Below are 16,969 nucleotides of genomic sequence, written 5' to 3'. Positions count from 1 at the left end.
ACTTTCCCATTAGCTTGTTTGTCTTTTACTTATCAGTGTTAGACCTTTATGTATTCTGGATACTAGTCCTTTGCCATGGACTAGTATGTGGGTTGCAAATCTCTTCTCCCAGTGTGTGCTTGGCATATTCTAATTAGTTTATGGTGGCTTTAGCTGTATGTAAGTTTCTAGTTTTTATGTAGATGGATTTATCGATGTGTTTATTTGTGTTTTGTGCTATTATCTTGTTTCAGAAATGCTCCCACAGAAATATTTTCATATTCATTTGTTTTTCACATTTCTGTCTCTGATCCTTCTGGAATTTATCTTCGTGTATAGTGTGATGTAGGAACCCAGTGTTTTTTTCCATATGGATGACCAGTTGTCCTAACACTGCCCTTTTCTTACAGTTCATCCCTGGGCTGCCTGCTGATGCTGGTTCCCTTCCTGGGCTACGGTCCTGTCTGGCAGGAAGAATCCTAGCCTTACCTTCCTGCTCACAACTAGCAGTTGTTTCCCCTTCCCTTGAGTTTCTTTAGATAACTTAGGATTTACGATCTTTAGCTTTGCTTCCCCTCCAAGTTTGGAAATTGGTCACTTAAAATTCTTCCTCAGAAGTGTACTTTTGGAGGAGGGCAGAGAGAAGAGCAGACTACTGCTGATTTTACATGTTGGGCTGCCCTGGATGAGCTGTTTACATCGTTTTTTTGTTATTTATTAAAGCATTAATTGCATACATATGCTGCATAAAAATCTTATGAGTTTTGTTTTAATGGATTTTGTTAGAGAATATAAACCTTTTATTGTATTCTATTTTAATTTGGATTAAGAAACCCTGGACCTTGAGTTGTCTAAATTTCTACAACAAAATTTCATCCTTTTCTGTAGCCAAACTAAATTATATTACGTTCCTTGTTCATGTCATATTCCTCTACTCCTCTGTACATTTGTATTTCCTATCCTCGCTTTCTAGAATGACTTTTTCCCCCTTCTCTGCTTCATGTTATTTTCCTCACTGGTATGTGAGTTCTCACAGTCATATTCATCTTTTAATCCCATTTACTTTGCACTGTTCTTACAATGTGGTAGAAGCCCCTGTAAATGTTTGTGAATGACCCTGCCTTCACTGTGGTATTCTTCATGTATCAGACTTATAAATTTCTCTGTAATTTTATTTGGCATTTGGTCAATCTAAGTTTACCAATTAAATATGTGTGTTTTGTTATTAGTCAGGTCCTACCATGTGTACTCAACCTATTTGTCTCAAATTTGCTAAATCCACCAAGATTCTTAGGAAAATAGTTTTTGTTCCTATTGCTGTATATGTAAATTTTCTGACCATCTCTTTGGTGCAGGCTAGTTGGGATCCTTTTATTATTATTATTTTTTAACCAATGCCCTTTGCCCTAAATAGAGCCTTTTCTTATCCAGTGTTCAGCTCTGGGTCTCCTTAACCTGGTTACAGTTCATAGAAAATTCTGATTATAGCTTGCTTATTGTAGCTCTTTAGTGTTGTACTCTTAATTTGAAAAGGCTTTCTTTTATTTTTATTCCTGCTGATGGAGCATTTGAGGAGGGCATGCCTGAGAAATGTGGTTTGTGCAGAGAACATCCTTTCCAAACTGACAAAGAATTAACGTCGCACTGCATTTTTTTTTCTTTTTATAAATAAATGCTTTCGGATTGATTTAGTCATTTTATGCAGAAAACTTACAGTAGGCCCCATAAATTAAAGTTAAGGAAAGCTTTGTTATTTCTTAGAAGCTGAAAGCTTTCCTTTTTGCATTTGGGCTTTTGTCACACACATTTTTTAATAATGGAAGAGAGAGAACTGAGAAATAGGACTCTGAATTGTGACCCTTCTCTTTTTTTAAAAGCTTTGCCATGTTCTCTTGATTCTGCTTTTAATGTCACATAGTATTGTCTAAGCTGTACTGAAATAGCAAGAGGTGGCATTATACCTAGCTCAGCTGGTTCACCACACCGTTATAATTACTACTACTTGTGAAATCTAAAACTTAAAAATTTAAAAAGATGCCTGTGGTGCTGATATAACATGGCTGAAGTGCCACTAGGAATGAATGCAATGGAAGTGCTGTATTTAATACTTCAGGAACTAGATCAGAAATTAACGTCAACTGTGAACAGTGTGGATATACTTGGTTTGATAAGGATTATAGTTTAATTCAGCCATACTTATTTCTTGATGAAAACTAAATTCAGTCATTTGTAGAATCATTGTTGTTACAACTGTAAATCTTTGGGGGGGATAAATGTAAATGAATGAAGGGGTTTTATAAATCCTGTCTTACTTATATGCCTGAGAAACCAATGACCACGTCAAACTTAGGTACCCCTTAGGAGATCAAGAGCAAACAGGGTCTGAGCGAAGGTACTTATATAAATTTGTGTACTAACTTCATAAGTTAGAAACTTAGAAAGGATTTTCTAAATTACCAAGGAAAAGATCAAGAGATACTGACTATATAAAAGTGGAAAACTTTGGTATGTCCAATAAAATCCATAACCAAACTAGATAAATTTTAAAGTGGAGTAGAAGTCCTTTCTAAATCAGATATAAAAACCCAGAAACCCAGAATTGATAGTGTTTGCCACATTAAAAAATCAAAGTTTTCTGCATGGAGAAAATACCATAAAGATTTTTTTTAAAAAAGGAGAAAAAAAATGACAAAGCAAAAAAATTTCAAGTCAAGACAAAGTGTTCGTTTCTTGGATTATATAAAGAATGTCTATAATTCAATTAGTAAATTATAACTCAACTTAAAATGGGCAAAAGATATAAAAAGATTATCCACAGAAATGGAAACTATGTATGTGTATAATTTAGATAAAATATATCATGTATGCGTATCTGCTTGTTTATATAGAGGCTTTACAAGACCTTGGTTTCAGTGGTTGCTCAGGGAGGGTAACTGGGTGGCTAAAAGACAGAAGAGGACTTACTCTTTTTTTTTTTTTTTTTTAATTTATCACTTAAAAAATTTTGTTTTAAATGAGTGTCAGCATAGACAAGCACAACCCAATAGAAATATCTGTGATGATGGAAATCCTTACTGTCCAATATGGTAGCAGTAGTCACATGTGCCTATGCCTGTTGAGCTTTTGGAACGTGGTTAGTTTAACTGAGGAGCTGAGTTTTTAATCTCCTTAGATTTATTTATTTATTTACTTAAATTGAAGTATAGTTGCTCTACAATATTATGTAAGTTAAAGGTGTACAATATAGTGATTCACAGTTTTTTAAAGGTTATACTGCATTTATAGTTATTATAAAATACTGGCTGTGTTCTCTGTGCTGTACAGTATATACTTGTAGCTTATTTTATACCTAATAGTTTGTACCTCCCACTCCCCAACCTCTGTATAGCCCCCTCCCCCCTCCCCACTGGTAACCACTAGTTTGTTCTCTATATCTGTGAGTCTGCTTGTTTTTTGTTATATTCACTAGTTTGTTGTATTTTTTAGATTCCACGTGTAAGTGATATACAGTATTTGTCTTTCTCTGTCTGACTTTATTTCACTTAGCATAATACCCTCCAAGTCCATCCTTGTTGCTGCACATGGCAAAATTTCACTCTCTTTTATGGCTGAGTAGTATTCCATTGTATGTATATGTATATGTGTATATATATATATATATATATACACACACACCACATCCTCTTTATCCACTCATCTTTTGACGGACACTTAGGTTGCTTCCATATCTTGGCAATTGTAAATAATGCTGCTATGAACATCGGGGTGCATGTTTCTTTTTGAATTAGTGTTTTTGTTTTTTTCCGATATACACCCAGGAGTAGAATTACTGGGTCATATGGTAGTTCTATTTTTAGTGTTTTGAGGAACCTCCGTACTGTTTTCTACAGTGGCTGCACCAATTTACATTCCCACCAAGTGTACAAGTTTTCCCTTTTCTTCACATCTCGCCAACATTTGTTATTTGTGTTCTTTTTGATCATAGTCATTCTGACAGGTGTGAGGTGATATCTCATAGTGGTTTTGATTTGCATTTCCCTGATGATTAGTGGTGGTGAGCCTCTTTTCATGTGCCTGTTGGCCATCTGCATTTCAAAGAGGATCTATTCTTTACTTTGAAATAGTGTTTAATTTTTAGAGTATCTGTTTAATAGATACTCTAAAAATATGCATATGTGTATTTTTTATTTTCCATTACATATTAAATAGATACTTTAAAAATATGCGTATGTGTATTTTTTATGTTTAAAGTAGAGATATGGAAAGGTTTCCCAGAGAGGTAAGATTGCTTCAAGGCTGAGTCCTGAGGAAAAGTAAATTAAGGTAGATCAACAAAACTTTGTCTCGCGAGATCTTCTTTGCCGTGTGCGGGATCTTTTTTAGTTGCGGCATGCAGGATCTTTTAGTTGCAGCATGCAGACTCCTCTGGTTGCAGCATGTGGGCTTCTAGTTGCAGCACACAGGATCTAGTTCCCTGACCAGGCTTCAAACCCGGGCCCTTTGCATTGGGAGCATGGAGCCTCAACCACTGGAGCACCAGGGAAGTCCCAGGGCCAGTTGTGTTTTTTAGATAAAAATGATCTTCTCACAGTAGTGTAGAGAAGAGGTGGGGTGGGCAAGAAGATACTTTAGGAGGCTAGTTAGTAAATCAAGAAAATGGTGGCTTGTACTAGGATAAAAAGAAATGGATTGATTGAAGATATATTTAAAGCCAAAATCAGTAATTAGTGGCAGATTAGAAATGAGAGTAGGAGAGACCAGTGTGAAGGGAAACTTCCAGGTTTCTGGCTAATGCAGCTCAACTGAAGTTAGCATCCTTCATTGTGGTTAGGGGACTCCAGAGAAGAGCCAGCCTGGCAGCTGCGTGTGTGTGATGACCACGGCTCTAGTTCTGAACAGTTGGAATTTGAGGTGTCTTTGAGACACTCAAGCAGAGATGTCAGTTCCACATGTCCTCTTTACTGTTTAACAGCCTCTGGTTCTTGAAGGTCAGAGGGAGGTCTGCACTAGAGATATGATTTGGGAATCATAGGCATTTAAATAGTAATTGAGACTGTGGATGTGGTGAGGATAGCCTGGGGAGGGGATAAAAAAAATGAACAATGGAAAGAGGAGGTTGAGGAGAATAAGATAGCAAAGGAGGTGGCAGAGAAGGAGCTGTCAGGGGTAGGAAGAAAGCTAGGAAGAGTGTGGGGTCATAGAAGCCAAGGCAGTCGTGTTTCAAAAAGGAAAAAGGGGTCAGCTATGGTGAATACTGCTGAGACATTGAGTAAGAGTAAAATTTTTTAAATTAGTTAATTAGTATGTTGTTAAATGAGAATATGTAGAGTTTTGAAAATGGTATGGCAGTTGGACAGGGAAATCTGGATAGATAATTGAACTCTTAAAAAGTAAATTATGTTTGTTTTAATCCATGTATTAATTAAATTCTTTGGGTTGCAAATAACAGAAACCCAGTTCAGTTTCATTTAAACAAAATCACTTATTGCCTCGTAGAACTGTAATGTCCAAGGATGGGAGTGGCCCCTGGGACCACTGAACCCAGGGGCTCAAACAGTATCATTAGCTATGTGTCTCTGTATCTCTGTCTTTATCTCTCAGCTTCGCCTTCCCTTAAGGAAGGATCTCTCCTCGTGGTCCCTGGCAACTTCAGGCTTTTTTAATCCTTAGAATCCTAACGGAAAGAGTGTTCCTCCTTCCCAGTTTTAGCAACAATCTCAGGACTTACTTGGATTTTTAAAATTTATATCACATGCTTATCCATAAACTAATCACCTTGGTTAGAAGCAATTAGATATGCTGACAAGCAAGGCCTGAGTCACCTCCTCTCCCCTGGATCTGGGCCAGGTAAGAAAGTAGTCTTGTCTGAATCACATGGGCTGTGAATAAGGGAGAGGTGATTTCCCAAAGGAAAATCAAGATGTGTTCCCAGAAGAAGGAGGAATGTGTGCTGGGCAGGTATAAAACAAGAGACATCTATTTCAACTGTAAAATAAGCCTTTGGCTCAATATATTTGAGTACCCGCTTCTGCAGTGTACTTTGTAGGCAATCTTTTGGCCTAAAGGATGACTGGATCTCTCTGTTACTGTAACTTATAGAAAGAGCCCCTGGGTCTGATTCTTATGGCTAGAGAAAGGTAATTATTCTTGCTGCATGTACTGCTACTGGTTTGGGAAGCTGAATAATAACTAATCTTCAACAAGTACTTGAAAAGATGCTCAACATCACCAGTCATTAGAGAAATGCAAATTAAAACCACAGGAGATATCACCTCACATCAGTTAGGTTGACTATTATAAAACAACAAAAACAGAAAATACTAAATGTTTATGAGGATTTGGAGAAATTGGAACCCTTGTGCACTGTTAGTGGAGTTGTAAAATAGTGTAAATGCTATGGAAACTCTTATGTGTCTGGCTTTTTTCACTTAGTATGTTTTTGAGATTCACCCATGTTACAGTAACTCATTATCTCTTATTGCAGAGTTGTATTCCAGCTTATGAATATTCCACAAGTTATTTATCCAGTTACATGCGCCTGGACATTTGAGTTGTTTCTAGTTTGAGGCTTTTCTGATTAAAGCTATTATGAACATTAGTGTACAAGTTTTTTTTTTTTAAGTGTACTAATTTTTGGGTAGACATATATTTTCATTTTCCCTGAGCAAATTCCTAAGAGTGAAATTGCTGGATAGTATGGTAGGTATATTTTTAACTTTATAAGAAACTGCCGAGACTTTCCTGGTGGCGCAGTGGTTAAGAATCCACCTGCCAACACAGGGGACATGGGTTTGGGCCCTGGTCAGGGAAGATCCCACATGCCACGAAGCAACTAAGCCCATGTGCCACAACTACTGAGCCTGTGCTCTAGAGCCCACGAGCCACAACAACTGAAGCCTGCGTGCCTAGATCCCGTGCTCTGCAACAAGAGAAGCCACCACAACGAGAAGCCCACAAGCCGCAATGGAGTAGCCCCTGCTCGCCGCAACTAGAGAAAGCTGCACGCAGCAACAAAGAGCCAACGCAACCGAAAATAAATAAATTTATAAAGAAATAAACTGCCAAACTGCTTTCCAAAGTAGTTGTACCATTTTAAACTGACCAGCAATGCGTGAGTATTCCAGTTGCTTCATATCCTAGGCAACACTTGGTATTGATAGTCTTAATTTTAGCCAATCTGTTGGGTTTGTAAATGGTATCTCATTGTGATTTTAATTTACATTTCTCTGAGAATGAATGTTGAGTATCTTTTCATGTGTTTATTAGCCATTAATATATCCTCCTTTGTGAAATATCTCTTTTGCCTATTGAGTTGTCTTTCCGAGGTTTTTAAAAAATACATATTCTGAACATAAGACCTTTGTCTGATGTATGTACTGTGAACATTTTCTCCCAAACTGTGGCTTACTTTTTCATCTTCTTAACATCATCGTTGGAAGAGCTTAAAGATTTAAAATTTTCAGAAGTTCTCTTTATGAAATGTTTTCTTTATGGTTCATACTTTTTGTGTCCTGTATAAGAAATCTTTGCATACCCCAAGGTTGCCAAGATTCTCTGATTTTAGAAGTTTTATAGTTGTAGCTAGTGTGTTTAGGTCTATGATTTATTTTCAGTTAATTTTTGTATATGGTGTGAGGTAAGGGTCAAGGGTTTTTTTTTTCCCCCACATGAATAATTCAGTTGTCCCAGCACCATTTGTTGAATACACTATACTTTCTTCATTGAATTATTGTAGCACTTTTATTGAAATCAACTGCCTATGTATGTGAGGGTCTGTTTCTGGAGTCTGTTATGTGACATGGATCTATATGCTTATTCTTATGCCAAAACCATACTGTCTTGATTACCCTAATTTTATAATGCTCTTGAAACTGGTGGTATAAGTGTTCCAGTTCTGCCATTTTCAAGCTTATTTTGGTTATTCTAGGTCCTTTGCATTTCCGTATGAATTTTAGAGTCAGATCTGCAAATTTCTACGAGATTTTAATTGGGATGTCCTTAAATCTGTATGTCAACTTGGAGAGAATTAAATCTTAACAGTATCATAATCCAGTCCATGAATATGTATATCCCTCCCTTTGTTTAGGGCTTACTTCATTTGTTACCCTTTGATCAAGTATCACAGTCGTGCACGACCTGCTTTCCATTGTCTGACAACAGTTGTTTCCAGTAGTTTGTCCAGGTTTCTAGTTGTTGATGACAGAAGTATAATTTTTGACCCTCTTATTCCTTCTTGGCCAGAAATGGCATCATAACTTTTGAACTCCTCAAATCTCCCCATAAAAATAGATGAAATAGGAATGCAAAGCCAAAGACCCATGGATAACATCTACAACAAAACTAGAAGACTAGGCATGTCTGTGACCCTCCGAATACAAGTGGGTGAGGCTAAATCACTGACAGCTGAAGACCTGTGTGATCTCATCATCTGCACAGGAAGAAACAGGGAGGCAGCTGAGATTCTGATACCTTGAGATTACTAAAGGCATGTCAGAACTCAGGAGTCAACTTGAAAAGGTTCTCACCAGCCAAAGAGAGACAATTTCAGGATCAATAACTGCAGTGGATTGAAACAGCAAATATATTTAAATTTATGAGTTTCAAATGATAGTTCAGAAAAAGAAAACTCCTCATTGTCATCATTGGAGTGTACTACGGAACCACCTCATTATTTTGAAAGCTGGCAAATCAAAGAAGCAAGCATTTATCCTGCCTTTCCTATTTTTACCGAGGGTAACAAAGTATGATAGTTGATGAAGCAGTGTTTCTCTGTAGATGTATTTCAGCTCATAAATGAAGAATGAATGAAAAAACTAACACAGGCAGTGATGATCAGTGGCTGCTAACTTCACGAAAAAAGGACAAGAAGACATTCCTGTGGAATCACACACCACCACATAGGAAGTAGGTACAAAATCTGGGGGGAAAAAATCAAACCTGAACTGATCAAGCTCCTTGATCTGATTGCCAGTCTATAGGAATTACAAGAGAAAGAGGTACCTAGTAAAAAAACAGTAAGGATACAATAACAAAATTTAGCGAGGATAACTCTACAGTAGGGGTCGGCAGAGTATGGCCCATGGAACAGATCTGACCCATTGCCTGTTTTTTTTGTGGCTTGTGAGCTAAGAATAGTTTCTACATTTTTACATGGTTGGAAAAAAACTAAAAGAGTAATATTGTGCAAGATGTGAAAATTATATGAAAATTCAAATTCCAGTGTCCACAAATAAAGTTTTGTTGGAACACAGTCATGCTCATTTGCTTATGGCTGCTCTCGTGCTACAGGGGCAGAGTTGAGTAGTTGTAACAGAGACTATAGAGTCTGCAAAGGCTAAAATATTTACTCACTGGCCTTTTACAGTAAAAAAACAAAACAAAACAAAAACCTGCCAGTCCTTCATCTAGAGGACTAATGACCCACTTTCTTCAACAGAAAAAAAAAAGGGCGGGGGGGAAGAGATGAAATGAAGAACCAGTAGTTTAAAAGAGACTTACGAGACATATTACTTGTCGTAATATGTGGATCTTATTTGGCTCCCTATTCAAAAAAATGAAGCAACATAAAATAAAATCAGAAATGTGAACAGGCAAAAGATATTTGATGATACTAAAGAATTGTGAAATAAGATTGGCTATATTATGAAAATTGTGACTGGAAGATGGATGCATGGTAGTTCATCATACTGTTTTACAGTTTTCTCTACCGTCATGTATGTTTGAAAATCTACATCGAAGAGTTAAAAATAAAAAATTATTTCAAAATAAAAGTTTCTTAAAAATCAGTTCAGGGGTCATTTCCTCTGGGCCTTATAATCTAATGCCTCTTTTCTGTGCTTCTGCAGAAACATGGAACTTGCCACATTGATTGTTACTGCTAAATGGTTTATTTGTTTGATTCCCCCAGACTATCAGTCCCTGAGTGTGGGGAACGTGTGTTATTTGACTTTGAGTCATAGAATCTGGCACATGACCTGGTATATATTAGATCCTCAATAAATATTTTTGGAACAGATTGTGACTTTTCACAGCATATTGTGATTTCTAGATGTTAAACATTCTAAAACATAGTAATCTTTATTTTCTTGCTCAGTTCTTGCTCTCATGGAGTTTGCAATAAAGTGGGAACTAGAAAAGGAGGGATAGAAAGACAGACGCGTACATAGATATTATGTACGGTGCACAGGACCTCCCGACTGCTGAATTCAGTGCAGGCTTTTAGCCCTTATTTTTTACTCCATCCTGGGCATCACCTGACACTGTTGACCATTCTCTACTAGAAAGTCTCAGTCCTCTAAGCTTCCATACTCCTCTATCTTAGACATGATTTCTTGGTATTGGCTTCTATTCTTTTTGTCTGATAGTAAATTTGGTATTTCCTGGAGTAGTCCACTCTCTCTTTCTTCCTATCCTATACTATCAATTCCAAACCATTTTTCCACCCCAGTACCTCCAGGGCATGTGACAGACTCATCAGGTAACAGTGGCTTCTTAGGCAGTGATATTTGGCCAGGTTGGGGAACAGTATCCCAGGCACTAGGGAGAGAAGCTCCTTCGGTGAGTGTGATTCATTCTCCCTTCCCCTTGGGCAGATTGCATGTCTTTTTTAACGCCTAGCACAGTGGCCGGCCATAGTAGGAGCTTAGTGATGGTGAGTGTTTCAATAGCAGCAGGTACAGTGTGCTGTGGGAGCACAGAGCAGGCCACTTAACTGTCTGAGAAAGTTAGAAAAGGTAGCACAGAAGAGTCATCAGTTGAGCCAAACTGAATTCACCAGAAGGACAAGCCTTAAAGGAGATTCTAAGAGGTGGATTTTCAAAGATAAGAAGCTCAATTATTAAAATGTAGGAATATATGAATGACAAGTGGTTAGGTAAACAGAATTCTTTACTAAATCCCCAAGTATTAGGATTAAAAAGTTCTTTCTGAATCTTGAATGAGTATAAGTAGGGAATTCCCTGGTGGTCCAGTGGTTAGGACTCTGTGCTTTCACTGCTGAGGCCGTGGGTTTGATTCCTGGTCAGGGAGCTAAGATCCCTCAAGCCACATGGTGCAGCCAAAAAAAAAAAGGTGTTCTGCATCATTGGACAGGTAATAAATTTGTGGACCTCATTGTTCCCAAGAAATGATATTGGTATGAAGTATTTTGTTAATTTTCATAAAGTTCCATTCACTCAAAACTTACTGAAACATGTTCAAGTGTCAAAGACTATAATAGGTGTTGTATGTTTAATGGTAAGCAAAACAAACATAGCCTCTGCCTGTTATATGGGGTTATAGTCTAGTGAAAAAATAAACATTAAGTAAATAATCACTACAGACACACACACAAACTGTGATAAATGCTATGAAAGAAAAAAGTACAGGGCTATGGGAAAGTGTAATAGTGTGTCCCAGTTGAGATTAGGGTGAAATGAACAGTGTTTAGAGGTTAATTAGGTAAAAAGTCAGAGGGGAAAGGCAGAGGGAAGAGATGTATGAAGTTCTAAAGAAAGATGATTTGGACAAATTGAAGAGGAGGAGCCATTAAGTGGCTCACCTCAGAGGCGTTGCTGGGGAGGAAGGCTGTACGCATTCCCGGCATAGCCACTGCAGAGTCCTGAACTGAGGGGCTGCTGGAGCTGACCTAGTAGCCTTTGCTGAATATTGTGACAGTTGCTGAAGATTCAGGGGGTAATAAGACACATTCTAGAACCCGCCTTGCCCTGCCTAGGGATTCTTATTCTTATCAGGGACAAAGAAATGTAACTAGTTACAATACAGCATGATAAAGTACACTAAGATCCTGAGAGGGCATAGAATTCTGAGAGGTCAACCAGCTTTGCCTTGTGGGGAATGGTTGAGATACAGCAGGGTTTTCAAAGATCAGTGAAGGGGCCTTCCCTGGTGGCGCAGTGGTTGAGAGTCCGCCTGCTATCCCCTGGGGAATTTTTAAAAGTCTAAAATGCACGCCCCCGCAAAAAAAAAAAAAAAAAAAAAAAAAAAAAAAAAAAAATCAGTGAAAAAGGAAGGCCATTTTAGGAACAAGCTATACAACGAAATCAAGGTGTGAGGAGCCGCCAGATGCAGCAGTGACGGTGTAAGTGGAGAGGATGGTGAGATGGAAAAGGCTGGGGATTGGATCTCTAGGACCTGGGGATTGATTGGTATTGAGGGAGAAGTGAGGAAAGGGGTCCACCAGGATACCAGGTTGATCACTTGGGGTGACTGGTGAATGATGCCGTTCACGGGGGTGGCAATGTGTGTGGGGAAGAACCGTCCTGATCTGGGCGAGTTTACATGGAGGGATCTGTGAGCTAGCCAAATGAGATGTCTCGTAAGACACAAAGTGGACTAGAGGTAGGAAGAGGTGAGGCCAGGCCAGGGCCAGGAACTGCTCATTTCTTTTCTAATAAACTTTTTCTTCCAGAATAGCTTTGGATTTATAGAAAAGTTGTAAAGATGGTACAGAGTTCCCATAGACTTATCATTTATTTAGGTCCTGCTTTCACCTCTTCCTTGAGTTTATGCCATATTGGAATGGGAATCCTTGTTTGCCTAAATATTCCCACATGCATGCATATGGGGTTTAATGTGGTTCAAAAATCAAAACAATATAAAAAGATATATAGTAAAAAAATTTTACTTCAACCCCTGCCCCATCTGCACTGTTCATTCCCACTCCCTACAGATAACTGTTTTTATTAGTCTCTTGTGTACTAATCCTTCCAGTTTTTAAAATGTAAATACAAGCAAATAATAAGAATATACATTGTATGTTCTCTCCCTTTCTTATACAAAGGTACCACATCATGGACATTGTTCTGCAGCTTGCTTTTCTGCTGAACAGTATATCTTACAGATCAATACATATAGACCTGCACTGTCCGGGAAGGGAGCTACAGGCCGTATGTGGCTACTGAGCACTTGAAATATGGTTGATGCAACTGAAAAACAGAATAAAAAAAAATTTTTTTTAGACATCTTTATTGGAGTATAATTGTTTTACAATGGTGTGTTAGTTTCTGCTTTATAACAAAGTGAATCAGCTATAAATATACATATATCCCCATATCCCCTCCCTCTTGCGTCTCCCTCCCTCCCACCCTCCCTATCCCACCCCTCTAGGTGGTCACAGAGCACCAAGCTGATCTCCCTGTGCTATGTAGCTGCTTCCCACTAGCTATCTATTTTACATTTGGTAGTGTATATATGTCCATGCCACTCTCTCACTTCGTCCCAGCTTACCCTTCCCCCTCCCCGTGTCCTCAAGTCCATTCTCAATGTCTGCATCTTTATTCCTGTTCTGCCCCTTGTTTTTCTCTTTCTGATTTACTTCACTCTTTATGACAGACTCTAGGTCCATCCACCTCACTACAAATAACTCAGTTTTGTTTCTTTTTATGGCTGAGTAATATTCCACTGTATATATGTGCCACATCTTCTTTATCCATTCATCTGTCAGTGGACACTTAGGTTGCTTCCATGCCTTTTTCTCCATCGTATATTCTTGCCTCCTTTGTCAAAAATAAGGTGACCATAGGTGCATGGGTTTATCTCTGGGCTTTCTATCCTGTTCCATTGATCTATATTTCTATTTTTGAGCCAGTACCATACTGTCTTGATTACTGTAGCTTTGTAGTATAGTCTGAAGTCTGGGAGCCAAAAACAGAATTTTAAATTTTATTTAATTTACATTTAGGTTTATAAATGGAAGCACTGTAAAATATTTTCCCATTAAACTCAACTCTGTTGTTTTGGTAGGATTGCATTTCACTTTAACCATTTAAAATACAGCATCTAAATTGAAATGTGGTATAGTGTGAATGGTGCACTGAATTTCAAAGACTTAGTACAAAAAAAACTATCTTAATAATGTTTTACAATGTTTGCATGTTGAAATAATAATGTTTTTGATATATTAAGTAGTAAAATTTTACCAATTTCTTTTTGCTTTTAAAATGTGGCTACTATTAAAATCACACATGTGGCTCAAACTGTAATTTCTACTGGACATCACTGATACAGAGCTGTTATTTTTTTTTACAGTTGTATAGTATTCCATTGCCTAGAGTATCATACTTTATTTAACCAGTCCCCTGTTGATGTATACTTGTTTCCAATCTTTTACCATTAAAAATACAGAAATGCTTAACCCTGTCCATGCATCACTTCATATGTGTGCAGGTTGATCTGTGAAGTGAATCTCCCATATTGAGGTTGCTGGGTTAAAGAGTAAAAGCATTCATAATTTTGATATCACCATATTGTCCTCCATAAGAGTTGTACCAGTTTGCCCTCCTACTAGCAATGTGTGTATGTGCACTAGTTTCCCCACATACTGCCATTTTAAACCACAGAATCTACATGTTGGGGATGTAATAAGGAACATGTTTCTTTTTGCTAATTCTGAGAGTTTTAAGAAGAAATCACAAATGGTTTGCCTAATTTATTTTTTCATTAAACCTCCTATTGATGATAAAACTTTTAGAATCACCATTTTAGAATGGACTCTTTTTTTCCTTTTGTTACTGAAAAATGTGAAAGAATTAACCCAGTTTTCCTGGACTACAAATTTCTTTGGAAGTTGTAGCTTTTGTCATATTCAGATCTAGGAAGAGAGACTTTGTGAGAGTTCAAAAAACTTTTTGTTTTTTAAAGAGATGTAGACTTCTCACATCCCTCCAGCAGCCTCCGCTGGCTGTGGTGGACTAACAGTACAAGGCAGATGCAGTTGCATGGTTTTGCATACTGTCCGTTTATCAGTTCCCTGGATGAGTTCTACTGAATTGTAAACACATTCTAACTTAATGGGCTGCGTAACTGAGGAAATCTACTGACAGCGTAACTGAGCTTATAAGTAGCCATAATCATTAGACAGTCCATTCCATTTACTTTATTAGTAAACTACAGAAAAAGTTTATCTTTACACCTTTGGGATCCAGCAGTTGTCCCTCTTTTGAGACTTGTGTGCCCTCTACTGCCCTCTTTGCCTTTTTGTTTTTTCAGATTGAAATGAAGAACTAACCATTCAGCGTCCAAAACCAAATTGCTTCAAGTTTTCCATTCATAGGAATCTGAAAATAAGATTCTCATGAAATCTCACTATATAGTTGGGGATATGGCAGATAACTTAATAAATGAGTATAATGGAAACTCTTGGCTTCCAGAGATTATAAACTCACATTTTGGCAAATTCTAGAGGCATAGAAATGTATCTTATAGCAAATATGACTATGGGCATTTACTATCTTTAATAGTTTATTGATTTTCAATATGAAAAGGTTAAGAAAAGGAATAAAAGCTGAGCCTATTAATGTTGATCGTGAGGTAGGAAGAACACTAAGGACACTGGGACTCACTGGAAGGGTCATCTTTGGTAATTGGTAATATTGAGTCATTTCTATTGTGCTTAAGTTACAGAATAAATAAATAGACAACTTTCTAATAGGAAGAAGCTGCACCACAGCTATTCTTCGTGACCCTTTTTGCTTCTGTTGCTAATTTTGTTTAATTATTTTGTTTCAGGAAGGGTTTTCACTCGTTGGTAGCAAGAACTGGTTGAAGATTGTAAGACGCATGGATTGTCTGTTGTTTGGAACAACGATAAAGGCAAGATGCTTTGTGGCCAACTGTCTTTTGGTGTTTTTTTTTGTTTTTGCGGTACGCGGGCCTCTCACTGTTGTGGCCTCTCCCCTTGCGGAGCACAGGCTCCGGACGCGCAGGCTCAGCGGCCATGGCTCACGGGCCTAGCTGCTCCGTGGCATGTGGGATCTTCCCAGACCGGGGCACGAACCTGTGTCCCCTGCATCGGCAGGCGGACTCAACCACTGCGCCACCAGGGAAGCCCGTGGCCAACTGTTTATAAGCAACTGATCATACCCTTCTTATCTGCTAAGTGTGTATGGGAGTGGGTGCAGGAGCTTCTCTTTGCAGGTGAAATGGTACTGGGAAGAACACATTTAAGAAAAGTTTGCATTATGAGCAAAACATGAAACAAGGAGTGTTAAGGGGCAGAAGCATTGTTAGTAAGAGGATGTTGCTGAAGAGCCAGGGCTTTGATTGATCTTTCAGTACCTGTCTGACAGAGCTGTGCAACCATTTTCCAGCCCCCAGCACAAAATGGGAGGAGGTGGACTTACATCATTGTTTGTCTTGCTATTTAGATGTTTAAAAGGTGTGCATTTTCAAATACTTCACTAAATATGTCTTTTCATTTTTTCTCTTTAATACTAAATAATAAAATTCCCTTTTATTTGCTTCCTAGCTGTATTAAACGTAAAGAATGATCCTCATCAAAGCAACATGAAGACTAATCACCTGGATTCTTTTCTTTCAGAAATAACTATAAAAACCAATCTGTTAACATTCACTGACTAGATAATATTGAAATTTAGGTAAAAGGTCATAATTTTTAATGGGCTCATAGACTGAGAGTTGAAAGAGGTCTTCAAGAGCATCTAATAAGGAGGGTCTTTATCAGTCCCTCCAAAGGATCCTCAGAGAATTCAGAAGGTCCATGAACTCCATGGATTTTCACTGACTTTTAAAAAAAATTATTATTTTTGGCTGCATTGGGTCTTTGCTGCTGCACGTGGGGGCCACTCTTGGTTACGGCACAGGGACTTCTTATCGCAGTGGCTTCTCTTGTTGCGGAGCACGGGCTCTAGGCCCACGGCTTCAGTAGATACGGCACGCCGCGGGCTCTGTAGTTGTGGTGCATGGGCTTAGTTGCTCCGCAGCATGTGGGATCTTCCCGGACAAGGGCTCAAACCTGTGTCCCCTGCACTGGCAGGCGGATTCCCAGCCACTGCGCCACCAGGGAAGTCCCTTCACTGACTTTTAACTGAAATATATCATTTCCTTCAATTATGAATGTTGACATCAGACCACATTTGCAGCAGTAGAAATCACATATCTTCATGTCACGTTTCAGTTGTTTAAGATATCTTAAATGTCATTTATGCTCATCACTACCCCAGTATTATGGTGGTTGTTAGTCCTGCTGCTA

General features: G+C 38.2%; 1 protein-coding gene across 2 annotated transcripts in view; it reads left to right on the top strand.

Annotated features, from left to right (window-relative positions):
- REC114 (REC114 meiotic recombination protein) overlaps positions 1 to 16,969 on the top strand; it is a 91,858-nt gene that overhangs the window by 58,707 nt on the left and 16,182 nt on the right. The window contains exon 3 of one of the 2 annotated variants that reach the window (XM_024761710.1): positions 15,487 to 15,570. The exons of the other annotated variant lie outside the window; for it this stretch is intronic. Coding sequence (XP_024617478.1) covers positions 15,487 to 15,570 — 84 coding nt within the window. The remainder of the gene's footprint in view (positions 1 to 15,486; positions 15,571 to 16,969) is intronic. 2 annotated transcript variants of the gene reach the window in all.

This window comes from Neophocaena asiaeorientalis, unplaced genomic scaffold, assembly GCF_003031525.2.
Source record: "Neophocaena asiaeorientalis asiaeorientalis breed wild unplaced genomic scaffold, Neophocaena_asiaeorientalis_V1.1 scaffold54, whole genome shotgun sequence".
Lineage (NCBI taxonomy): Eukaryota > Metazoa > Chordata > Mammalia > Artiodactyla > Phocoenidae > Neophocaena > Neophocaena asiaeorientalis.
The sequence above is the reverse complement of the archived record's forward strand: the minus strand, read 5'-3'. Positions and strand labels throughout refer to the sequence as shown.